The sequence below is a fragment of the Panthera pardus genome, unplaced genomic scaffold (assembly GCF_024362965.1).
Source record: "Panthera pardus isolate Hobbes unplaced genomic scaffold, ASM2436296v1 HiC_scaffold_19, whole genome shotgun sequence".
NCBI lineage: Eukaryota > Metazoa > Chordata > Mammalia > Carnivora > Felidae > Panthera > Panthera pardus.
Window position 1 is genome coordinate 16,198,012 of NW_026526754.1, and position 26,765 is coordinate 16,224,776.

Sequence of the window (26,765 nt, forward strand, 5' to 3'; positions counted from 1 at the left end):
GAATCTGGACCCGACTCTTCTTACAGTCCCATGTTCTTCGCCCCTGCTCCCAACCTGCAAATGCTGCAGGGCTAAATGCAGGAAGGAAAATCCTATAAATGGAATGCCAAAAAGCCCTTGGCATTGAATTTGAGACTGCTGCTCAGTCTCAAATATACTCTGCGAGTATTAGTATGCTCCAAATTCATTGTGACGAATGTCTGAAAGTCTCATCCCACTCATCATTTTGCCACTGGTTTCCAGATAATCGAGCAGAAAAGTGTTAAGAAAGAAGTAAATGCACTTTTTCCTTTCTTTCATATGGCTTTGCATTTTCTGTCCCCAGGTAAGCAATATAACCAGTGGCAGCACCCTACCCCTCACCCCCGCTTCCCTCCAGTGTCTTCCAGCTGGACAAACAAATGAAAGAAGCCACCTACAGGTTTCCAGTCAGGGTGTGGCTTGGGGGAAAGCCAGTACTAATTTGCCCCCTGGAATTCTGATTTAGTTTTTTCAATCATGTTGGAGATGGGATTTCGTGAAACAATGCACTGAATAGCTCTGTTGGTTTGATCCACTGCAAGGGAGGCTTGAAAAGTTGTCTCCAGAGGTACGGTGGTAAAGGAATAATTTGGGCTCAACCGCCCAGGACGAACTTCTTTTTATTAACAAAATCAAATAATGAGGTCAACTGGATATTTAAAACAAACAACAACAAAAGAGCTGCCTACGTCTGGACTCAGGCTAGGGCTGATGTGATGGCTAAGCCACTCTTGCCATTTTCATGGAGCAAAGCCGAATAAGAGACTGGAGCAGTCAGCCCTGTGACAGGGTGATCAGCCCTGTCAAGGTGGTTAAACTACTCTTCATTGTCCTCTGTGTGGACACTGGGGGTCATCAGCTACTCCATGGTATTTTTGGGTCTTCGGTTTGTATGATTCAGTGCAAAAGAGAATGCCAGTGTTAGACCTTGGTTATCCTCTGGCCCAAGCAGTTGCATGTAAGATGGTAACTCTCAACAATCATCATTTGGCCTTCAACCCTTCCAGGGACTGGGACACTCGCCGCCAGGGAACAGCCTTTCCTTTCCGTCAGTTCTTTCGTTAGACAGCCATTCCTTCTAGTTCGTGAAATAGGTCTGTATTCAGTGTGTGATCATTGAGCTGGGAGTTCCACGAGGCCAGGAACCCATCTGTTCTCTCAAAGAGTCAACAATGATCGTCTTTCCTCGCTTTACATGCCCCGTGCCAAGAGTACGGCATGTGTGTTATGCTATTTCGTCTCTGTGAGGACCCTTTCCTACCATCGTACTCATTTTACAGCTGAAGAAACGGAGACTTAAAGAGTTACACCAATATTCCCAAAAGTGGTAGGTTCCTTGGTAGACACCTTTAGAAAAACAGGTCTCTGTAGCATGTACCTCAGGTGTGATGAATTAATCATTCGTATCTAGAGTCAGCCTTGGTAGACTCAACTCCTGGCTCAGCTACTCCCTAGCTACTTGACCTTGGGCAGGTGCTTTCATGTCTCTTGGCCTCAATATAAATGTCTGTAAAATCTATAATCCTTCATCTGCAATGCGAGCTCTTACACACCCATCTCAGAGGAGGCTTTTGTTGTTGTTTGTTGAGGAGGGGATGAAGAGAAATGCTAAGCTAAGAGAAAATAAAACAGGAGGCTCAATTGTAAGTATATGAAACTAAAGCACATGTGTATGAAAGCCATTCACTGACTGAAAATTCGCTACGACCACAGCAATTTGAATACTGCATTTGAAAGTCATAGACCACAAGCAACTAACACCAAATAGCAGAGTGGGTCAGCTTAACCAGCACTGAGCAGCTCATACAAGTCATCAATATCAGTTCACTTAGTTGTATTTCCCTTTAATAATGATATACTATGAAAAAGCTTACCATATCACCTGAACGACTTTAAAGGGAAGAATGCCACTCCCCCCAGTTCTTTTTTTTTTTTGCATGATGTCTGGCTATGTAAAAAACTGGTGAAAAGAACACGCATTCAGCCATGCCTTCATAGCGGTTTGTAAAGATTAGATGAGTTAAAACATGTGACACCCGGGGCGCCTGGGTGGCTTGGTCAGTTAACCGTCTGACTTCGACTCAGGTCATGATCTCAGGGTTCGTGGGTTCGAGCCCCGTGTCGGGCTCTGTGCTGACAGTGCTGACCCTGGAGCCTGCTTCAGAGTCTGTGTCTCCCTCTCTCTCTGCCCCTCCCCTGTTCACGCTCTGTCTCTCTCTCTCAAAAAAAATAAACATTAAAAAAATTAAAAAAAAAAAAAAACCCAACAACCAAAAACACATGTGACACCCCTAGGACAACGCCTGACATATAACACATGTCCAAAAAAGGTTAGTTATTCTTCATACCTGGCGGCATCTCCCTAGTTTGCTCTAAGTTTGGCTGTTCTTGTTCAGTCTCCTGCACTTAGGTTTCCATGGCTTCTTCTGATGCACCACGTTTCACCTCTACTGTGATCGGTAATCCGGTGCTAGGCTTTGATGCAAATATCCCAATGCACTAGCCTGGCAGGGAGTCCATGTGGAGTGGCAGAAAACAGATGAGAGGAGATAACCTAGCCCCGCCCGTGTAAACTGCCTTATGGCTTAGTTTTCCTCCACTCCAAAACAGAGATAGGACGAGAGGCTGAGTTGGTCAAATGAGATTCTGACACCAGTATTCCACGGTGTGTGATGTGGTGACATTGTATAGGAAAGCTTCAGAAGGCAGATGGAGAACCTGGCTTCTATGACTCCTGGCAAGTTTTCATAGATGGGCTTCACAGCATCCGCAAATGCCTTGGAATTGGGAGGCCGGTGAGGGTGTGCATGTTTGAGGGTTTGGGCTTTCTTTCTGGGAAGGAATCTATAGTTTTCATCAGGTTCTTAAGAGTATTTGAGAAATCTTTCAGGAAAGAGTAGGAAGCTTCCATTAACCATGTGCTTCCTCGTGCCCAGATCGGGGACCGTGTCATGGCATTTGTCAATTACAATGCCTGGGCAGAGGTGGTCTGCACGCCAGTGGAATTTGTCTACAAGATCCCAGATGACATGAGCTTCTCAGAGGCTGCCGCATTCCCCATGAACTTCGTCACAGCCTATATGATGCTCTTCGAAGTTGCCAACCTCCGAGAAGGAATGTCCGTGCTGGTGCACTCAGCTGGTGGTGGTGTGGTAAGTTGGTTGGTTGCGTGTCCTCTTCCTCAGTATCGTGATGGTGAAGGTGGACTGATACCCAGTTGACAGTGAGGTTCTTATGTGAACTATTGTCCATCAGTAGGGATGATCTCTGTGGTTCTGGATGAAGCACATATGCATGGCTCATATAGATGATTGCGCTGGGGGTAGAATGAGCCTCTGGAGTTTGAAAAGTCTCCGAGATGGCATGTTAGGACTCCGTGGGTCTCAGGGATGGTTTCAGTCTTGGTGTCACAATGGACTATTATGTCGATCATTGTGCAACGGCTTATAAGTCACGTACTACCGGTATGATCCGAAACACCAAAATGGTGGATGATTTACTTCTTCAATAAGTTGCCATGGATTCTAGGTTGTTCCCATATTAATGACATCCTTATTCATTTGTGTTCTGATCTATTTTCTTGAGTGGGAGAGGTGGATGGAGATTGTATTAGCACGCTGGGCATCACACATAAACCTAAGAATGTCTGTGCGAGTAGGCGAAACTGCTAATATCACCTGTCAGCTGTGGCTTTGGTAAGGGGAGAAATAATGGAAATACAAAGTTGCTGCCTTAGAGCTCAGGGATGGCAGAAATTTTTTCCATGGTTTGGATGTGTCTCAGCCCCAGGCACTCAGTCCGTATTACACGCCTGCCACGTGGTAAGCACTGTGTTCCCATCACGGTCTACTGGAATCAGAGTAGAGCTCTAGTCTTTCTGAGCATGAGAGGTATAACTCATTAATTCAACAAGTGTTTACTGAATACATTCTGTGTTCTGGATTCTATGGGTTGGAGATTAAAAAAGAGAAGCTCCTGATACACCCTTGAGTAGGGTTTGCTCTCAGTATTGGTGATTTTGTGGTTTGACGAGCTCAGAAATGAATTCATACGCTTGGGTCTATCCATAAAGATGTTTTCCGCGGAGGTTCCGCTAACATTCATTCTTTCCTTATCTGGGCTTTCTACAACTATCAAAACCTCATGCAGTATAAAGCGCATTTCTGTTTTGCTCTCCAAGAAGACGAACTCACGTACAAAAACGTGAAGGCAAAGTCTTGAAACTTAAGGAATATCTTCAATCACCTTAGCAAATTTGCTGATGTCTTTTGACCATGAGTAAAGATATAATAAAAACTAAACATCCTTAGAAAAGAAATGGATTTCAGTGCCAGTGAATCTCCTAACAGCAAGCAAGCCATTTAGAATGCTGGCATTTATGATCTCCGTGTGCTCAGCATACCAAGTGCCAGAGACTGGTTTTCAGATTAACAACAGAAGCTCCCCTTTTTACAGTGGTGCCGGACCCCGTTCTGCTGAGAGCCAGGGTTTAAACATTGGCACTGCTGATGTTTTCTTTCTGATGTTTGTTTTTTTTTTTTTTTCCATTTTGAGTTTGTTCCTGGAACAAAGAGGCGTGCATCGGGGGCACGTGTCTGTCTCACAAAAGGGAAGAAAACCTTGGGAAATAACAAAAGTTCTTGTCATGCTTTATTCAGGGCTTCTAGACACTATCACGGTAAAGATCCAAAGAGTGAAACATGTGAAGGCAAACCGGGGGAAGGGACGAGGAGGTAGGAAGAGAAGTCCGTGCCCATAATGCAGACTCTGACGTCCTAAAGTTTTGCTGCGGACTTTTCCTTCCCAATAGTGAGTGCAAAGAGGGAAGAACAACCAGCCATGCAAGCTAGTGTTCATTTGAAGGAAACAAACCAGTTACTAGGGGAAACCGTACCCAGTACTGGGTTTTGAGACCAGGGAAATATTTCTCTGCGGTTTCTCATAAGACATGTATGCAATACGCAATGAACTGCCCTCAACAATATTGTTGTAATACGTGTAGCTATTTCTGTGATGCTTTTCTTATAGTGTACCCCTAATGTCATCTAGTAGCACCAAAATAAAGCAAAATTTAGTGAAAGCAGATAACTTGGGACCAAAAGGATGTAGTCTGGCTTAACCTACAGAGAGTTTAAAGGTGTCATTGGGCGGCCCATCTCTGAGGCGAGTGGGTCTCCTTGAATGGTATTTCTTCCAACCAAGATTTGATCGGTGGTGTGGAGCACTGAGTTCAAGGTGACCATTAAAGCAAAGACTTTTGACGAAGGGCACATCCATGTGTATGAACACTCAACCAAGCTGGGTGGAGCTGACACTCTCTGACAAAAACCAAAGAGTCCTAGGGCGGGGGTGCCTGGGTGGCTCGGTCGGTTGAGCATCCGACTCTTGATTTCAGCTCAGGTCAAGATCCCAGGGTTGGTGGGATCGAGCCCCACGCCAGGCTCCACAATGAACATGGAACCTGCTTGGGATTCTCTCTCTGTTTCTCTCTGCTCCTCCTCCCTGCTCATGCTCTCCCTCTTTCTCCCTCAAAACAACAACAACAACAACAACAACAACAACAAAAAGGAGTCCTCGGAAGAGCCCAGACCATTCCATTGCCCCGCCAGGGAAAGACCAGTGAGACACTCCCAGGCAGAGCTAGGTCCCTCCCAAGAACACAACCAGCCACTATGCTCGTGGTTGGGGGGGACCTCCCTAGGGAATACATTTTATGTGTTATCTGTAGCATCCTGGGGAGGAATGGGGGCGCTTCTCACTGCTGTTGGGCAAATCTGGTAAGCGCAGCCTCTGGCTCATGTTTGCTGTGGTAACAGGAGAGTGACCTCCTGCAGACAATCTGTGCTCTAATCCCTAAAGTGAGTACTTAACCTTACATGGCCAAGGAATTTTGCAAATGTGATTAAGGTAAGGACCTTGAGATGGACAGAAGATCCTGGATTGTCCAGGTGGCCCCCCATGTCATCACAAGGGTCCTTACGGATAGAAAAGGGAGGTGGAAGAGCCAGAAAGAGATTTAAAGATGCTACACTGCTGACTTTGCTGATGGAGGAAGAGACCACAAGCCAAGCAATGTGGGCGGTCTCTAGATGGCTGGAAAAGATCGGGAGATGCGTTCTTCCCCTGGAGCTTCCAGAAGGAACGCTTTGATTTTAGCCGAGTGAAATCCATTTTGGATTTCTGATCTCCAGAAAGAAATAGAATAAATCTGTTTTTCTGGAGCCACTATGTGTGGTAATTTACGGTAATGAGAAATGAATGCAGCCACCTTCCCTGGGCTGCCTCCCTTCTCACCGCGGAGCACGCACAGCCAGCAGCAAAACTAGGATTCAACACCCTACTCTGGCTGATGCCAAAACCTATCCTGTCTCCACTCGACAGCCTGGAGCCTTGGGAGAACCCAAATCATTCCTCCCTTCATTTATTCATTTGCCTGACAGATGCTTGTTCAACCTGTACCCAGTGCTGACCGTAGGGCCGAGGGCTGTGGCCCAGGTGTATGTTTTCTGACTTGATGTTGATAGGGTGACAGAGATTAGACCTAATTAGGATAAAGTTTCCCAGATCGAGTTAACATGAAGTTTGCAATTCTCGTGGCGCCAAGACCCCTGTATGATTTTTATCCAAGGCTGGGGAATTTGCAGACAGGACGTGTGGAACACCAGCCTGAACTGTGATTTCGAAGGACACTAATACGGCACAGCCGTCCCTGCCTTCTCCAAGCGGGGGGGGGGGGGGGGGGGGGGGGGTACTTTCCAAGACCCGCCGTGGATGCCCAGAACCGCAGGTAGTACCAGACCCTGCGCAGACCGTGCTTGTTCCTACACGTACACACTACACACCTGTGACAAAGTTTAATTTATAAATTAGGCGCGGTAAGAGGTTAACAACCACAGCAAGAAACAGAACCGCTGCAACTTATATTGTAATAAAAGTTATAGGAAGGGGATCTCTCTCAAAATATTGTACTGTACTCACCGCTCTTGTGATGACGTGAGACGCTACGATGCCTACGTGGTGACGTGACGTGAGGCGAATGGCGTAAGCGTTGGGAGGCGGCGTTAGGCTCCTACTGAGTTTCTGATCATCCGTCAGAAGGAGGATCACCTGCTTCCGGACCCAGGTTGACCGCAGGCAGCTGAAACCGTGGAAAGCAAAACCGCGGATAAGGAGAAACGACTGCGTAGGAAAACAGTCCTGTCCAGAGTAGGCTACTTTCTCAGTGGAACTGCCCCAGTGTCTACACTGCTCTGTCACGTCTTTGAAGGCACTTTGCCCCTGACAGTAGCAGAACCAGATAAGTCTGAGAAGGTAATGCCCCTAATCACATCTTTAGAACCCAGTTGAAAACGGGCTTACAACCTCTTAAAGGAAAAGGAACAAAATAAGTAACCGAGTGGGGCTCGTGCCAGGAACTTCACGACGAGGGTTTTGCCGCCCATCCCGTTTAACGAGCTGCTAGGACTTGGAGCATCTCGATTGGGACGTGCTCAGTATCTGGAGATCAGCGGACTGTCATCCTCGGGGTATTTGCTTCCGTGACTGACATTTGATGCTTTCCAGTTTTTGGCATCCTTTTACCTTTTCATCATCTCAGCTGAACAGAGAGAAGGCAGCCTGAGATGGGCCAGAGATCTTGGAAAGGAAAGCAGAACTCAGCTTTCAGACACAGTTCCGTGGCTACTGCTCAATTATTAAATTCTATTCATTATAGATGGGGCATTTCCAGTGTCGTTCAAATCACTCTGAAGAAGAACCACAGAAAGGAGAGCCAGGATCTTTGGAGGCGGCACTCCGAGGCTCCCCTACCTCACGGGGTCCCCCCTGAGTGGCCGACTAACCATTAGCATTACACTGTCAGAGCCTGGGGCGAGTGGGGGTCCCCGGCGTGTTGGAGGATTTGGACATATCAGATAGCCATTCTATTTTAGCAGAAAAGACACGACCATCTGCAAAATCACTACATGAGAATATTTTGTTGAAAACAAACCTGTCATTGATCGTGGAAGGCACTAACATCTACCCAACTAATCTAGCCAGCAATCCAGGAATCACGGTGAGCCCTTCTCCTGCATGCGAGAAGTTTCCACATCCTTTGATTCGTTCCTTCATTCATTCACTCATCCAGCCCAGAGGTAGCAAGGGCCCACTCAGTTCCAGACACTGGATTAGGCACTAGGCGTTCAACATAGAAAAACACCAGATTTTCTTCATTCAGTGAGATGCCCTATAAATCAAAGGTGGGCATATAAATCAAATAATCACAGGAATAACTTTGCCAAGTGCTAGGAAAGGGACAAATAAGCCAAAAGAGTGCTTGTAATAGGGAAATGACCTGGGGTAGAGGTGAGGGGTGAAGTCGGCGGTGGGGGGGTTCCCCCAAGGATGTGGCATTTGCACTGTGATCTCTGGAGGATAAGCAGATAGACAAGAGTGGAGACAGAGGTGGAGGTGGAGGGTAGGGCATTCATGAGACATAGAGGCAGGGGTAGGCATAAAGAATTACAGACCGTAGGACCTTCCCTATAGCTACCCACCGTTCTCTGCCGCGTCTCCTGCTGCTTTCATCATGGCCCTGGTCTCTCTCACCCACTTTACTGCAACGGCCATTTGACTGCCTTTCTGTGCACAGCCTCCTAAGTCAGCTCTACTGGCGGCCAACACCCCAGTCTTCTCTTGTCACTCCTTATGACCCACGGACACTCCCACTGTTGGGAGGACAGAGTTCAGTCTCCTTAGCTTCTTGGCCCCAAAATGGCCCTCATCATCTGGATCTTGTCTTTCTCCCTGGCCACTTCTCCCTATCCCTCTTCTTTTGGTGACACAGGACTCGAAGCTTCCATAGGCACGTGGCCAAGATGGCCGCCCAGCCAGGAAGTGCATTTTCAAGCCACCCCTCCCCGCCGGGCCCTGCATCTAGCTGGGGCCACACCCCTGAGCTCAAGCCCGTGGGCCACGGCAGAGGCCTCCGTGTGATGCCCCCCCGCTAACCTTGTGCCCCTTCTCGTGAGACCCTCTGTGCTGTCTTCCTAGTTTCCTGGCAGATGGTGAGGCTGACCCGGAGCATACGTTAAAGACAGCGGAGTCTCCATCTGCCCAGGACCCTCGGTTCCTGCCTTTTCCTGCCCTGTCGCCACCGCCCCCCCCCACAACCACTTAGACTGTATGTGAGCAGGGGGAGGAAGAAACTTCTGTTGCCTTAACTGCTGAGATTCCTGGGATCACCTGTTACAGCCGCGAGCGTTGCATTTCCTTTCCTGCACACAGAGGGCATCTGACGTCCCTGCATCCCCAGGCTGTGCCCGCCTCCTCCCTCCGCTGTCCCCAGGGTGAAGGCACGGGCCCTGGAGGCAGACAGTCTACATCCACGGCTCACCTCCTCGGGCAGGGGGGCAGGGCTACTCAGCATCTCAGTTTCCTCATTCACGTAACGGGAATGATAACGGTACGTTTACTCCTCAGTGGGTTTTTGTGTCTGTCGACTGGGTTGATGCTTAGGAAGCACCTCACATAAAACCAGACACGGAGCGTTAACTCTTGTCATTATTATGTGTTGGTTTGCTCATCTTCTCCCTTCCCCCAACCTCCAAGCCCCCTCCATCAGAGCACCTGGGTCTTATCCTTTTTGTGCCTATTCCTTGCTATATAGTAAGTGCAGCAAATATTGGTGTTTCAAAAAGCTGTTGCAGGCCGTTCTTCTGTGTTCTAGAAAAGTTATTTGCTGAGCTGAGGAGAGCACTGTCATTGAGTTAATCCCGGGGTGGGGGTGAGGGGAATCATTTCTCGGGATCTTGTAAATTTCAATCTATTAAGAGGCCCTCCGTGTCCTTGCTCAGGCCGTCCAACGTTCTGCATATTTTTCGCAGATGTTTTTGTCTGCATTTGGTGTCCATTACTCAAATGGACACCATTTGAGTCCATTTTCATGGACCCCTTTTCATGGCCCTGTGGCCGCCCCACCCATCACCCCCTCCGTCATTCTGTGGTCCAGCACGTGGTCGGTCTGTGTCCTTCAGCACCCCAGCTAGCAGGTACATGCATGAGACCTGAGAGCAGGAAGGAAACAAAGACAGATACCAGCTTGGGCCGAACAAACCGTAGCTGCGTATAGAGTCTTTGAAAACATGACTCATGTAGCCGTCCTAACAGCCCTCCCCCATTGGAACCCACTGGTTAGCACTTGACAGTGAAGAGATGGGGCACGAGCTCTAGAGACAGACTCCCTGCCTCACCTTCCCAACCACCCTAAGACTCAACTTCCTTGCCTGTAAAATGGAGGTGATATTAGTGCCAGCCTTCGGTGGTGCTTGTGAACTTGGGGCGGTGCTTGGCACGTGATAAACACCCAGTGAAGCTTAGCGATTACGATTTCCTAGGTTAAGAGGTCGGGTTTTGTTTCCAAGCCTGCAAAGTGAATTAGTAGGAAGGATCAAATCTGAATGCATATGTCCAGGGCCAGGAACCCCCAATCCAGTGCCGTTGACAGTACACCATAGCCATGGCCTTGGGAAGGTGGGCACCTGCCCCCGTTTCTTCTGCCTGCCCCACGTTGTACCCCGGACAAGGAGGACTTCACGAGAGCAAGACCTCCCGCCTCCCGGGACCTACAACACAAGGAAGCGAAGCCTCTGAAAATTTAAAGACAACAAAGTGGCTCTGTCATCTCCTTCATGAATAATCAAAGGTACAAGAAGACACGCAAGGGCAGCGTCAGCACCAAGGGCTCCAGCCTGAGGACTCTGGGATGCCTAACACCCTGTCCTCTCAACACCCCAAGAGTAAGGCCCTCACCTTCCTAAATGTCGCAGGTGCTTCGGTGAGCGACGCCTCATGTCTCTGCTCCTGGAAACCTCTGAGGCTGGCGGCCGGTGCTTGGATTCCCCACGTCAGCAGTATGCCTTAGGTTAAGGAGAAATGTGTCTAAAAACACGTCTTCCGAGCGACGTCTGTGTCTGCAAAAGCCTCATTTGATCTTTACTCTAGCTGCTTTTAACTCCTTTACAGTAAATCATGACTGGGTCAAAGAAACCATCTTTATCATAAATATTAGAAAGGTTAAATTTGGCCCCTGAGATGGGATTCATGCATTCATTGGTCATGGAATAAATGTATCAGTTCACAATGGGATAAGGCCTAGATTAGAAGGAGCCCAGCAATTTCCGTACACCGTCCATGAGGCAGATACTATCACATCCTCATTTTCACAAAGAAACTGAGACACAGAGAGGTTAAGTAACTTGCTCCCGCTCCCACAGCTATGCAGAGGAAGAGCTGGTTTATGAACGCAGGTCCCTTTGAATACAGGACCCACGTTTTCAAGTACGAGGTGGTGTTGATGGGTTGGCGACGCTGGTAGAGACCCTGCTTCTGCTTAGAGTGAGCTGGAATGGATTCCACTCCATGGGTTTGGTTGGTGGGATTTTTCCCCCAAGAGCTGAGGACAACCTGGGGTTGCCCAGGAACTCAAGGATCCTCAGGAAGAGGGGAGGATCTTCTTGGGACATGGGCAACTTCTCAAGGAGCCAGGCACATTCAGCACCGGAGCTGCCCTTGGTCCTGACCATCCAGCCGAAAGGGAGCCATGGCCGCCGGGTTGGTGCAGGCAGGGATGGTGTGATCTCTTCATACCTGTATCCTAAGCACTGAGCCAGGACCTGACACAGTGGTGTCAGGTTTGTAGAGGGAATGAAGGAAGAAAAAGGAGAAGGAGGCAAGAACGGGGCCCAAAAAACAGCGTTTAAGTTATAAAGATGGCATGAAACAAAAAGGTCCCGATTCTGGGGTCACCACTGGTTTTCATCCTAGCTTCTCTGGGGTCCAGGGGAGAGACCTCGAACAAGTACTTTAACTTCACCGGACCTTGTTTCTTCATCTGTAGAAAATGGATGTAATACCTATCTCCTACTTTTTATATGGTGTTTTAAAAGAGCGTTACGGGACGGGCTTGGTATGCTATCTGGTGCGCAGAAAACTCAAGTGTCAGAGGCTCTCATTAGCGGTATTATTACCATCATGTTATAATTACTGTTATCTGATTAGAAAATATTATTCAACAGCACTCTGGCATTTACAGCCAGAAGCCAGTGGGCAGCAAATAGGACACTCAGCTGGCGGCTGGTTGTTGAAACCTGGGGCAGCAGGCAGCCCGCGCCGATCTCTGCCCCGTCTGTGTGTCTTCCCTGACGGCCGGCTGCACGGTGTTACTGGAGTCGTCACACAGGCCCCGTCCCAGACATCACTCTCCTCAAACACGGAAGACATAATTAGACATTAAGGAGAATCTCGCTCCGTAATTCTAGCCCTTGGACACATGCCGAGAACTCCAAACACATGAACTAGTCTTTGCTGAATTTATCCGACCCTGAGGACCCATCGACTTCCCAGCGACACACCCAAAGGGCGCACTTGCTTTGCAGAATATTATTGCCCTCATTAAGATGCCAAGTCAGTTCAGCTGGGAAAGAGTGAGATGCACAGCAAGGAGCAGGCTCGTCTGTTCTCACGGACGCCAGCAGGCTCTGTCGGCCATGGGCCCCGGTGCCCTCGCACCCCGCGGTGCACGCCATGATACCCACCGCTGCCCCTGACTCACCCCCCATTCAACACGCGCCTGGGCTTCTCAACTGTGCGATCAATCGGATAGCGAGGGGAAATTTGAACCCCACCTTTGCTCACCCACGCTGGAGTCCCCCCACCCTGCCTCCACCCTTCCCGGCCCACGCTCACCGCACTTGGTCATGACCCGCACCCCCCGCCCCTCTCGCATCTCTCTTTGCCTGGTTCTCTTTCCCTTTGTCTAGCTTTTTGTTTCTCTGTCTGCATCTCTTGTGCTTGCTTCTCGTTCTCTCTCTGCCTTTCAGCCTCTCTTCTTCCCTCTCTTTTTCAACTTCCTTCCCTCTCTTCCTCTCTCTCTCTCCCCCACCCCCTCCTGAAGCCTGCCGTCTCATAGATATGATGCATATTTCCCAGAGGCACGTGGATCCCTGATGGCAGTAGTGATAGGTACTGTCGTAGGAGTACAGGGTGCTGTGACTATAGAATGTGGGACCCAAGCACCTGGTCTAGGGGATCAGAGGTGACTGTGCTTAGGAGGAAGCTTAGAGCTGGTGTCTAAGGATGAGCAGGAGACTGGGAGGTAAGAACAGTGAAGGGAGGAGGGATGGGAGGTTACAGGAATGGGCAATGACACGGAATCTGCACAAAGAAGTGACAGTGAATGATTGCCAGGTAAGTGACCCCATAGCAGCCATGCTGACAGTCTCATCCTTATCCTTGTCCTAAAAGCCATGCGGAGTCGTAGAGGGTTTTGAGCAGAGATTTAACTCATGGTTGACATTTTCATAAGCTCCTGTGTTGCCAGAGGGTGAATAGATTGAACCTTTAGAAACAGCGTGTCTGCTGAGTGATTTCAAGATGGCTAAGTTCCGGAATGTTCGCTCCAACTTCCCTCATTAGAACAGTGAGAGGGAGGGCAGCAGCCAGGACTCCGTGCTTTGGGCTGCTATCATCACGGTGTAACCCTGGGTGAGCCCTTTGCCATCGTTGTGCCTCAGATTTTCCTGTAAAATGAGGCAGACCCACTGCTTCTTCTGTAAAATAAGGTAGACTCAATATTTCATCAGGAAAATGAGGAAGGCCCCATGGTTTCTAAGGTCCTGTCCGTCCACTTCCCTTGGCAATCCTGTGTCTCCTTGTGATGTTTTCTTCTTTACCTTCCGGATGCAAACTTCCTAACCTGTCTCTCTCGTCACCAGCACCCATTCCCCTAACCCTGGGCCCCCTTCTTTAAACTTTTAGAGAGTTAGAGAAACAGTTAACAACGGTTGTTTAGGCATTCAGTCTTTGGGGCAGACTTCCTGAATTTGAATCCCGATTTCTAGGACTTGTGACTTCACTGTGCTTTACTTTCTTCGTGGATAACATGGGTGGTTCTACCCACCTCAGAGTAGTGGGAGCCCTGAACGGATCAATGGGTGTAAAACATTCAAATAATGCCTGGCCACAGTGAATACTGAATAAATGTCACTTAGTAAAACTAGTGGATGCTGTGATGTGCCATCCAAAAGGTCCTTCAGGACTGAGGGGCCACTTCCCGTAGCTGCTGTGGGTGGGTTGCCTCCTGAGGACTGTGTCCTTCTCCAGGAATAGCCCTCGGGGGAAGGGAGCTGCCTTGTCAAGTTTCCTGACCCTTGCTGGGGCGGCCTCTGTTCCCATCACTGTGGCTACAGTCCCCTCGCCCCAACGGGGACAACTCTGAAGGGCTAGCCCAGCTTTGGAGCAACTTGTGGGACAAGCTTAAGCATCTCTTGTGACCGTACCACAGCTCAACCTCCCCTTTCTGCCCAGTCCTGTTTCGCTCATTCCTTGGCAGATGCTCTTCCCGAGGGTACTCCCCAGTAAACACCCTGCATGCAGATCTCAGGACTCAGAGTCCTTCTTCAGGGAACTTGGCCCACGATGATTACTGCAGCGACCAGTTACTACGATCCGACGTGGTATCTGTAGCCCATGTGAACCTGTTGGCCTACCTGGTCCATCCTTGAGAGTCTCAGCGATGGCCCCCATTTAGACCTTGCTGCAGAGCCCCAGACTCAGTTCAGGAAGCTCATCTCCTCCTTTCTGAGAATCCTCCTATTGTCTAGAAGTCTGCCGAGTGTCCAGAAGGAACTAACGAATGCTTACAGGTTGAGTATGTGGATGAATATGGGAGCGGGTGAATATTTGTTTTCTTCCCAAAGCACTGGGGCTTCTCTTGGTATTAACAAACCCAGGATGTGTGCCAGCCCGAACATCGGAATACCTTCACAACACAGCCCTGAGCTGGGTAAATGGAGCCCCGGGCTTTAGTGTCCCGTGGTGGGCTTTGCCACCAGCATCAGGGAGAGAAAAGTGACATTATTCTGGGATCAGCTTAAAGAAGAGAAGCTCAACTGAAAGGTTAAAGCTGTATTTCTTTTGACCAGAGCAAGTTACTTAACCTCTTGGGACCCCACTTTCCTTGTCTTCATCATGAAGCGTTGAAGTGAGCATTCAGAGAGTTGAGTCAGTGGTTTCCAAAGTGTGGTCCCTGGACCGTCAGCATCACCTGGGCACTTGTTAGAAATGCCAGTTCTTGGGCCCCGCACAGACCTACTGAAGAATCAGAAACCGGGATGGGGCCCACAATCTGGGTTTTAACAAGCCCCCCCCCCCCAGGGGACTCCAGCGCAAGCTCGAGTTTTGAGAACCGGTGATCCAGAGAGCTTCCTTAGAACAGAAGTTCGCGCGGAATTAGATGCCACTGCCTTGGTGTGATGGTGCTCCGCGAGGTGTAATCACATCGACTATGGATGTAAGGAACGCATTACTATTCGTTTCGGTCCCCTGTACTGATACAGGCGAGTTTATGCTTATCACGGCCCAGAAGTTTAGAGTCTCAGATGCCAGACCCACCTGTGTTTGCCTGTCAGCTCTGGCAACTAACCGGATGATCTGAACCCACTTGCTCAAGCTTTCTGAGTCCCTGTCCCCTTGTGTGCGAGACAGTGTCCCGCGGTTAGCAAGGTGGTAGCATCCTCGGCACGACGCCGGCCTCAGTGAGCACACGGTAAATAGCGCCTGTGATCACGTGCAACTCCCACCCTACCTCAGAGATGATAGTAACGGAATGATCTTGTACACGTTTTAGCATTTGCTAGGAAAAGCCGATGTCCACTTAGCTATTTTTAGTTTATTCTGTATTTCTTTTTAAGTTTATTCATTTTGCGAGACAGAGACAGTGTGGGTGAGGGGGTGGGCGGAGAGGGAGAGGATAGAGAATCCCAAGCAGGCTCCATGCTGCCAGTGCAGAGCCCGACGTGGGGCTTGAATCCACGAAACCTCAAGATCATGACCTGAGCCAAAATCACGGGTCGGACGCTTAACTGGCTGAGCCACCCAGGCGCCCTCCACCCCCACTTAGCTATTTTTAATTGTGCTGCTGTCGGAAATGATGTTTTAATTGTCAAATTCCGATGTCCAACTTTTCACATTTTGTGAATTTTTTTATTGAAACAATTTTTTTTTTTTACATCTTGTTTTATTTTTTGAGGGACAGAGAGACACAGAGCATGAGCAGGGGAGGGGCAGAGAGAGACAGAGACACAGAACCCAAAGCAGGCTCCAGGCTCTGAGCTGTCAGCACAGAGCCCGATACTGGGTCTGAACCCATGTAAAGCAAGATCATGACCTGAGCCGAAGTCGGATACTCAACCTACTGAGGCACCCGCCCCATCAAGTTTTGTGAATTTTATGTGTAACATATGTATTATAGATACGTAAAATTAGGCATGGAAATCCATTTTGTTCTTAACTTTTTCACAAGTATGCTGTCGAATGCCTTGTACCCGTTTTTCAATTTATGCTCAGAGCAACACTGTGAGGTATATACTATGATCATCAATGCATTTTGAGATTTAGGACACTGAGGCTTGCTTAGGAAACGGAGGCGGCTCTCCAGAGTTGCATGCTTGGCAAAGACGGAGGTACAGAAATCACAGTCAGGTGGGTCTTTCTCTAAGCCTGTGTTTTAAACCACTAAGGTAGGTCGGGAGACAAGGAAGGTGACAGCAGGTAAGGGTCTACCCATCTGCTCAGTGCTTCTGCCTGTTGTCTATTTTGGGAGCATTGAAGCTACCTTGTGACCAGCTGTCTTTTTCAATGGCATATAGGGTCATGTTGGCCTGAGAAGCCAGGTGGCAGTGGGAGGGCAGGAGTGAAGCTTGGGCGGGGGTGGGGGAGGGGGGAGAGCGTTACTCCTCACTTGTCCGGAGCCCCGACAGAAGGTCGATCCCAGTAGGGTGGCCAGATTTAGCCAATACAGATTTTATCTGGCAATCCTTATTTCCCAGGGGCCCCCGAGTTCTCCCACAAAAAGTTCTGAACCTTCCAGGGAATTAATTACACCGGTGAGGCTGAAATCCTGGATTTGAGGCGATTAGGGGATACATCCAGTCAGGAATGCATTAAGGACGGCAAATATTTTAAGCCTGGAGAAAAGGCACTGAAAGGAGCCTTGTTCTCTAGAGCCCATCCCCACGACGCGAAGCGGCTGCAAGTTCAGTGCCAAGACCCAGCCTCCCCTTCAGGGCCAGACAGAGACCAGTCTTACTCCCTGCTACTCAGGGCTCTCCTGTAGCCTCAGGACCCCGCAGCATGGAGAGATGACAGCACCTTGAAGCCCAGGGCTGGGAAGGGGGACAGTCGTGGGGATGGAGCCTCCTCTGACAGCAAGTGCACGACGCAGGCAGTGGATCCTATCTATGCACCCGGCAGACCTTCACTGGGCGTTTACTATGTGCCAGGCACCACGGCGGGGGTCTAGAATGCAGTGGCACATAAGGGAGACAGGCACAGAACCAAACGGCAAACAGATACCTATATACATATACCCTATTTTCTAAACATGTGTATGCGTATGTGTATATATACGGATATAGATGCACATTTTGTTTGTATAAATACACACATATTACAAGGTATTATGTAGTATTTATTGTTACGTAGTATAGGTAATTATATAAATATCCTATATTATATATAATATTTTACATCTCTACAAAGAAAGGCTCAAGATGCAGAGAGAGTAAACAGGAAGAAAGATGCAGATTGAATCTTCAAAGACGACCTCCCTGAGCGAATGACATTTAAGCAGAGACAAGGAGGCGATTATGTCAAAAGCAGGAAGCTCACTGTGGGCTTCAGGAAGCAGCACACACCCCAGGCAGGAATAGCTGATGGCCCTAAGTCACTGGAAGAGGGCTGTTCTCCTTGTCTAGTCACAGAGTCGGCTTGCTGGGGTCCAGGCTGCGACCCGCTAGGGCTGTGCGGCAGACATCCAGACGCCCTCCCACACCACATCCCTGCCCGAGGTCGGCGCGCAGTCCCGATTCATGCCGGCACTCACCGAGGTCATTCTCTCGTTTGAACTTGGCCCTTGCATGGGTAGGCTGGAAGCATCTGGGAGTTACTGACCCGGGAGCATCCCTCAACTCATGAGCAAGGGGGTTGGGGGGCAAATTCCTGAGCTCCCTCCCCTCTTGATGGGATGATGAGTATTAGCATTGTCCACACGGTCTCTCGTCCCCACCAGCGATGGGTCCAGCTGTTCACCGGGGGGAGCCATTTTACAGGCTTCCCTCCCTCCCCTGCCTCTCTGCCCCACTTCCTCCTTCTTCCTCCCATCTTTGCGATCGATTCCCAAAGAAGCCGCACGCACACAGATCTGCATCTTAGGGTCTGCTCTGGGGGAACCAAACCATCTAACAAGTCATTCGTGATCAGCCAAAGGCTAACTCAAGCATCCCTGCCCAACATCCTCTCCCACCAACCTCCGTATCTCCCGCCGTGCCCCTCTGCCCACCTTCCCCTTGGAACCGCATGCTTTTCAACCTGACAGCCTTTGCTGTTCCCTTCATCCCTCGGCCTGGAAGATTCCTGGTCATCATTTAAATGTCACTTCCTCTTAGAAGGCTTCCCTGCTCTCCCGTCTCTACACCTTCGACGTTGTTTTACTGATATCGCTTTGGCCAAACTCTATCCATCCATCCATCCATCCATCCATCCAACAGATATGTACTAACTACCTCCATATGCCAAGCACTAGCATGCCACACTGCCCACGAGTCTTCCTGTCTAGATAGATCTTCTTGAGGTCAGAGTGAATCATTAGGCATCTCTGTGTTTCTAGCACATAACACGGGGTCCAGGCTGGAGTGGGCGCTTGGGAGACACTTGATCAAATTAAACTGGTAAACGTCACCTGTTCCAGGCAGACAGCATCTGTGTAACGATGATGAGGTTTTTAATTGTGTGGAGGAGGCTACATTTATTAAGTATGTAGAACTAATAAATGAGTCTGTTTTCATCAAATTGTGAACTACATGTAGACACAGTTTCATTACTTAATATGGCTTGTAAGCCATTAAACCAGCGACCATGTTTGATTTACCAATACCAAAATGAATTCTTCAAAGCAAAATGCCCGCAGCACACTCTACTTTATTAGCCTGTGGATCACGGAGTCTGAAATGCATGCTTTCCATTCCAGTCGTCTCTTTAGAACTGTGCTAAGCGTTTTGACCTTGTAATTTCATACTGGTAGCGTTGCCATTTAAAATACAGGATGCTTAGCACCTGGGCAGCTCGGTCCGTTAAGTGTCGGGCTTCGGCTCAGGTCGCGATCTCGTGGTTTGTGGGTTCGGGCCCCGCGTCGGGCTCCGTGCGGACCGCTCAGAGCCTGGAGCCTGGTTCGGATTCTGTGACTCCCTCTGTCTCTGCCCCTCCCCCGCTCGCTCTCTGTCTCTGTCTCTCTCAATAATCAAGAAACATTAAATAAATGAAAACACATGATGCAACCCTACCTACTGGCAATCTCTTCTCCAGAAAGATTCAGAGAGTTCGTCACACAGGGACCCAGTCTGTACTCAAACAATAAGCATTGACACTTTGTCCAACAATGTGCTAGACACAAAACCTACAGCAGCGGATAAACTAGATTTAGACTCTGCCTTCTGAAACTTACAGTCAAAGATCCATGTACAAAGGTGTTCATTGAAATACAGCTTACAGTAGTATGGCATTACAATTTCCTAGAAGACAGGGGTTGGTTAAAAGGCATTATAATAGACCTACATAATAGAAGATTCCCCAGGCATTCAAAATGATGAAGCTAGGGAATTTTTCACAACCCACAAAAATGCTTACAATATGAGCCTAGTAAGAAAAAAATAATGAGGGCACACAGTGGTATATTCAGTGTGATTCCAGTTCTGCCGAGAATCAAATATATATACATATATATTGCAAAAACTGCTGGCACAAAATCAGCCAGATTATGTCGAGTATTTATCGCTGAGATACGGCATTATGGTTGGTATTTTTAGAGTTTTCCGTATTTTCCAAATGTCATTCTTTACCATGGGCATGAACATGTGTTGCTTTCATAATAATACTTTTTAAGGAGCTGAACAGAGAGCAGACTAGATCCTTCCACCGCACAATGTGGCACTTCCTCCTCTCCCACATCAGAAGAGCTTACCAAGATGTTCGGAGTTTATGCTGTGCTTAGGGAAATAATAGCCTCAATCTTGCCAGGAGCTTTTGGGGAATGAGGAAGCAGACAGGAAACTCGGAAACCGTAAGTGGTTTATGTTTAGCTCCCTTGTGGACTGCAACCTATAAATATTTAGTGGACAAAAGCAGGGGGTGTACGAGAGGGGGACGGGAGACAAAAGCCCAGCCATCCACCTCTGCCTCTATCCCCCATGCTTCTGACATACACACATGTGGTCCTCAAACTGGGTTGCCCTGATACTGTTCCAGCAATGCATCTCAGAACCTTGGCAATAATGGGCCTGTGTGCATGCTTTTCCTCTGAGGATGCATACCCTGCCTGCCCACCAGAGTGTGGACTTGAGAGAGCTCTAAAAACGTATCATGCGATACAACTTGCCGTGTGTAAAGTGAGAAGGTTAAATGGATGCTGTTGCCTAAATAAAAACACCTATTTACTGGGCCGTGCAAGACATTTGACTCGTGCGGACATGTAAAGAGAGCCCGATCAGCCACTAAGCGGTTCTGAAATCAAGCGGCGAAACCCAGGAGACCGGAGGATGACCGCGTTGGCTTTTCAGAGAGTGTGCAATATTGCTAGGCCACGGTCGGGAATAGCAATGCGATTTCTCCCTACTTTTGTAGTGTTCTGCTCGTCTGTTTGATCTGTTCGAGTTCTGTTATGCAAAAGTTGGCTGCGAACACAGAAATACCTAGAACTGCCAGTGCTGAAGTGGAGGGAGGTGGTCCCACCATGCCACAATTCAGAGGATTTCCATCCTACCAGCTGTCGTCCACGGGACATAGTTCTATTTGCCAGTGACAAGACACTAAAGGGATTGGACATGGTCAGGCTGGAAAAAAGAAGGTTCAGGATGTGAGAATGATGTTAGAGCGATCCAACAGAGTAGTAATACGGGGTGTGAGCCCCCTCAAGTGTATTGTTTTGTGCGCCATGACTCCTGGGAGCAAAGTCTACAGGGATTGAGTAATACGCTCAGAGCGCAATACCCCAGAGCGCAATATAAATGGGACCTTCAGAACCATTAGAGTTGCCCCCAAACAGAATGGGCAAACTGGAGGAGGCCATTCGTTCTCCATTTCCGTCTCATCAGTTTTCATCCTGGAAGGACAGAGCGGGAGCTGGGTTAGGCTTTCTGCGCTAGATTAGAGGGTGGAGGACCTAGAACATCTTTAGCTCTTAAAGACCATGAATCTCGGCTTTCGATGCTCTTCATGTTCATACCTTCTTGCCCCCCTGTGTGTGATGGCCCAGTCGGAGAGCTTGTTGGGGAAATGCAAGAGGAGTCAGAGTCCTTAGCCATAATATTAGCAGGTGCAGGCAGGATGCCCAACCCTTCATGAGATGGCATCCGTCACGCCTCACACCCGAGGGGCGGGCACCATCACCACACACGTGTGTGCAAAACGAACGTTCTGCAAGCTCACGTGAGCCGCACACTTCCCGAAGGCTAGTAAGTACAGTCAGGGGTATTTTGTAGTCAATCCGTGTCCAGAACCTGCTGTCTGCTCCTTGTATTCCTAGAAGTCTACTACGGTGCGCGGCACAAAATAAGCATGCACGGAGCATAACACGTTGATTTATGTGCTGAATGGAAGAAAAGCTAAATGTAAAGCTTGTCAAACTGCAAAAATGGATACCATGAAAGGAGATGTATCAAAGAAGGAAGAGATGTCAAGAGATTTCCAACCATTCATTCATTCCCACACTTACGAACACCTTTCACGTGCCTGGTGCTGTGCAAAGGTGGGTGGGGGTCCCAGGAGTGTCCAGTAAGGATCTAGTGTTGGGCCTCGTGGTGTCACTGTAAGAGAGAGGGCTTGATAAACAACACCGAGGGTGGAATTCATTTTATACTTGTTGCGTTTACAAAGAAAGTCAGTCAACTTTGAAAGTTTGCTGTTGATTTGAAACAGCAGGACAAAGCGCCGGGAAGTGAGCTGCTCTTTAAAAAGATTTTTTTTAACATTTATTCATTCTTGAGAGTCAGAGTACAAGCAGGGGATAGGCAGAGACAGAGGGAGACACAGAATCCAAAGCAGGCTCCAGGCTCTGAGCTGTCAGCACAAAGCCCGACGTGGGGCTCAAACCCACGGACCGTGAGATCATGACCTGAGCCAAAGTTGGATGCTCAACTGACTGAGCCACCCCAGCGCCCCTAGTGAGGTGTTCTTTAGAGAGAGCAGGTTTGAGGACGGAGACGGAAAACATGTCAAGCAGACGGGACTGAACGTCCCTGTGGGAATTCCCGTCGGGAGACCAGCCTCTGCCCTTCACTTCCCCACAGGCCCGAAGATTGAACGTCCTCTCATCCAGAGCCATTCACTGCCACCCTCCCGCTGGGATGGGCTCTGCAACACCCAGTTCAGACCCTCAGCCGAGGGGTTTGAAGCCACAGGAAGTCCCGAGGTCTGATCTCTGAGGGCAGGCAGAGGAGAGCAGTGCTTTGAGAATTTGGGTATTTCGTGCCCCGGGGCCAATGCTTTCCAGTGAAGTCGTTGATCGCATCAGAAGGTCAGGCTCCTATTCCTGTCGAGAGACCCGGTTAATGAGGGGCCTTCAATGAACAGGGATATCAGGAAAAGGCACGCAGGCAGACCCCTGAGTGGTGGAAACTGTCATCTCAGGTGAGGGCACTTACTTTCTGCCAGTCTCTGATGCACCTTGGTTCCCAAATCTCTGCGGTTGGGGCACAGGCAATATAGCAGAGGCACAAAGACGGGAGGAGGGATGTAAGCTTATACTTCCTAAGCCGCCACTTGGTACTCAACCCCAGGCAGAGCCTTCTCCATATACTATTTAATACTCAGGTCAATGCTGTGAAGCGGGTAATACGATCCCAACATTAGAACTGAGCTGTCTGTTCAGAGTACTCGGGCCACCGTCCCTCCAGTAATGAGTGGTAGGTCCAAGGATCAAACTCCGGGTCTCACGGAGGCCTACACCTTCGCTCTCCTCTCCTGGCCACCTGGACTTACCTTGACTTAACATTAAGGTGGCTACCCTCATAGGGTAGGGTGACCCAATCTGCCTAGGGCACCTCTGGCTTATGCTTGTTGGATGGAAAAAAATGAATAATAGCATCCCCCTTCACTCTCAAAAAGTATCCCAATTTAGACGATAAATTCTACGATCACTCCACCTAATCAGGTTTGGGTTGAAATAGATGCATTTATCAAAACCACAGCTCCAAACTGTGGGTACAAATTATAATTTGGCTGGAAATGTGCATCCGGCATCCTACTATGCAAATGTAATCATCCAGGAAATCTATTCAGATGCCCTGCATGGAAGGCAGCCAGCCTGGAAGTGGTTCCGCCCCGCCATGATTTGGAGTCCCGCGAAGGAGACTTTGCCATCTGGTGGGCTGGACTGGCTCCCCGGCTACGATTCCGGTCGCATGGTTGCTGGAGGCCAAGTCTCAGGCAACGTGGGAGTCTGTGAACGAGGGGATGGCCTGTGGCTACCTGTGATTTACATCGGTTGGGAAGTGGTACTGACAGGAGACACAAGACTTGATATGATCCTCACGAGGGCTGGTTAGTAGGGTCACCATGTGCAGCTGGGCAAGTTGTACACTGCACAGAAACACTCAACCCCTGGGACAAAAGAGGGATGCTGTTCTGTATTTTTTTATTAGATGTGGCCGCAAGAGGAGGCAGAGGAGAGGCTCAGAAAAACGAAAAGTGTACTATACTCATAGGTCCTAAAAACAGGATGCAAAGCATGCCGCAGAGGACCACATGGGAAAGACACCAGGGTGGTTAGGAGGAAGAAGACAGCAGCAGTGGATTCACTCAAGCCATGCCCTTTATTGGGGTCTCTGTGGAAATGCAAGGTGGGGCAGGGCGGGCAGCCTAGGATTGGCTAGTTAGAATAATTTCCGTGGGGTCTGGGCCATAGGGGTGGTCTCTATTTGCCTGGTATCTAGCCCTGGGGTGATCTACACAGAGGAATATTGCCTCCTGGGATATATGGACCAGACAGAGGGGGTCTGGCTCTGGATTGGTTAGTTTGCGTATGGATGGCATGCTCCCAGCTGAGCCCTTTTTTATTTCCAAGATTGGCTAGCCCAGAGAAGGACCGGCTCCCCAGCCAGAAAGATTTTTTGAGATGCCAAGAACAACATGTAATTTACATCAGATTTGAAACATTTACAAGGTGGATGCCCACACCTCCCTGTTGCCAGGGCTCCTGCTGTGCCTGCAGGAGGTAGGGGAGTGGGGACTGATGGCCATAAATCGAACCCTTCCAACCTAGCTACCTGCCCTGGAGCTGATAATCATAAATCCCAGGGGGCCTGAGAGGACACTGTATAGCCTGGAACTAGCAGGCTGAGGATCCTAACATAGGATGTCCAATCTTTAGTGTGGGAAGAGCAGAAAGGCCCTCCAATGGACTCTCTGCCTGGCACTATACTAACTAAATAGTCTGTGCTCACCAGCACTTAGCACGGTAAGCCCATTCTCCATTTTATTGTTCATTTTTTGGTACTAACTTGTTTTTAAGTTTTTATTCATTTATTTAGAGATAGAGAGCATGAGCCGGGCTGGGGCAGAGGGAGAGAGAATCCCAAGCAGGTTCTGCAGAGTCAGCACGGAGTCTGATGTGGGGCTCAAACTTGCAAAACCGTAAGATCGTGACCTGAGCCGAGATCAGGAGTCAGACGCTTAACCGACTGAGCCGCCCCAGTGCCCCTCACTCGCCACTTCATAGATGAGACCACCGAGGCTCAGAGCTGAAGTCTCTGTCCAAACTCACACAGCCCATCGGTGCTACATCAGGGTTTCAAATTCAGGTTTGCCCGACTCAGAGGTGCTCAGGCCACTTGTCATCGGGGGAAATGCAAACCATGGCCACAGCGAGATAACACCTCCCACCTGCTAGGATGGCTGGTCTCAAAAAAAACCAAAAAATGAGTGTTGGCAAGAATGTGGTTGAAAAAGGAGCACTGGTGCACTGTTGGTAGACGTGCAAATTGGTACAACCATTATGGAAAAGACTATGGAGGCTCCTCAGAAAATTAAAAATAGAACTATCGTATGACCCGGCAATTCCGTTTCTGGGTATCCACCTAAAGGAACCAAAATCACAATCTTAGGGAGATATATGCCGTCCTATGCTCATAGCAGTCTTAGTCAACACAGCTGAGACGTGGAAACAACCTAAATGTCCGTCAGCAGATGGACGGATCAACAAAATGTGGTGTAGACATACAACAGACTATCATTCAGCCTTTAGAAGCAGGGATTCCTGCCCTTTGTGACACCATGGCGGAACCTGGAGGGGATGATGCTACATGGAAATGAGCCAGACCCGGAAGAACAGATGCTACGTGATCCCATGTCTACCAGGGATCTAAAACATCCAAACTCACAGGAGCAGAGTGTGAAACGGTGGTGGCCAAGGGCTGGAGGAGAGGAGATGTAGCAAAGGGGTCACGGTTTCTGTTACGCAAGGCGACTGAGTCATAGAGATCTCGTGCACAGCACAGCACCTCTAGTTAACGATACCACGTTGAATACTTAAAGATTTGTGAAGAGGGTAGGCTTTAGGCTAAATGTGATCTCAGAAAAAGAGAAAACAGGGAAGGAGGGCATTTTAGAGGTGAAGGTGAAGTTGGTGGCATTGGTTATTATGAGAGTTTCATGGGATGTATGCATTAAATTCATGAAGACGTATGTATTAAATACATACAGCTTTTTTCTTGTAATCACACCCCAAGGTTTTCTTTTAAGTCCCTATTCTCCTCTCCCTGGACGCTGAGCTGCCTCATGTAGGGCCCTCGGAGATGCTGTGCTCCAGCCCTTCCTGCCCATATGAGAAATTCGAGGTGGGAAGGGCCGAAATGGCAGGAGGGAGCTCAGGGCTCAGCAGTTCTGCTCCTGTGTGTCCAGGGCTCCCTTTGGAGCCAGCCTGTTTCGGGTCTTGTCCTGAATCTCCTACCATCTATGTCCCCCTAAGGCCCCACTTCTGTGTCTCCCTCACCCCCGTCTTGGGGCTGTCCCTCCCTACTGCTCAAACGAAAGTACGCCCTGTCGTTGGGCCCGCGAACACAGCATGAAGTGATACCAGACCGGCCTCCCTCTCGATCAGAGCAGAAGGCTGAGCTGCCACCAGCACATCATCCCAGTCATCATCCCAGTGGGACCACCTCCTAGGAGGAACTTTGGAAAAGCGAAAGTCCCCTGCCTGCCACCCTCAGTCCCTAAGCTGCCTGCTGTGCTTGGTGACGGACAGTCTGTAGGAGGCCCAGCTGTGCCGACCAAGGGTTTCAGGCCCAAGTGGGGAGCGGGGCTCATGCCTGGCAGCAAGAGTCACCCCTGCCAAATCCCTTCACGAACACATCCCTCTGTCCGCAGAGGTGGCCAGATTCTCAGAAGCTGGGAGGTGGGCATGGGTGGGCGGGGCAAGAACAGGGCAATGTCTGCAAGCCTCTGAGCTGCAAGGAACCAAATGAATCCAACTGTTATCAGGCTCTGGGGGCTCTTTGAGAAATACAGTGCAACCATGGCTTGCGAGCATAATTCGTTTCAGAAACATGCTTGTAATCCAAAACACTTGTATATCGAAGCGCATTTCAAGAACCATTGGCTCAGTTGTGATCACGTGACGTTTGGCATCATGTACTACTCGTATCGCGAGACATCGC

The 26,765-nt window shown here is 49.1% G+C and overlaps 1 protein-coding gene and 1 non-coding gene across 2 annotated transcripts in view; one reads left to right on the forward strand and one right to left on the reverse strand.

Moving 5' to 3' along the window:
- VAT1L (vesicle amine transport 1 like) overlaps positions 1–26,765 on the forward strand; it is a 148,699-nt gene that overhangs the window by 25,016 nt on the left and 96,918 nt on the right. Inside the window, exon 3 of the mRNA XM_019413114.2 lies at positions 2,958–3,173. Within this exon, the coding sequence (XP_019268659.2) occupies positions 2,958–3,173 (216 nt within the window). The remainder of the gene's footprint in view (positions 1–2,957; positions 3,174–26,765) is intronic.
- LOC128778225 (small nucleolar RNA SNORA15) lies at positions 1,852–2,011 on the reverse strand. The gene has a single exon (XR_008423639.1). It is a non-coding gene; the product is annotated as a small nucleolar RNA SNORA15 (small nucleolar RNA).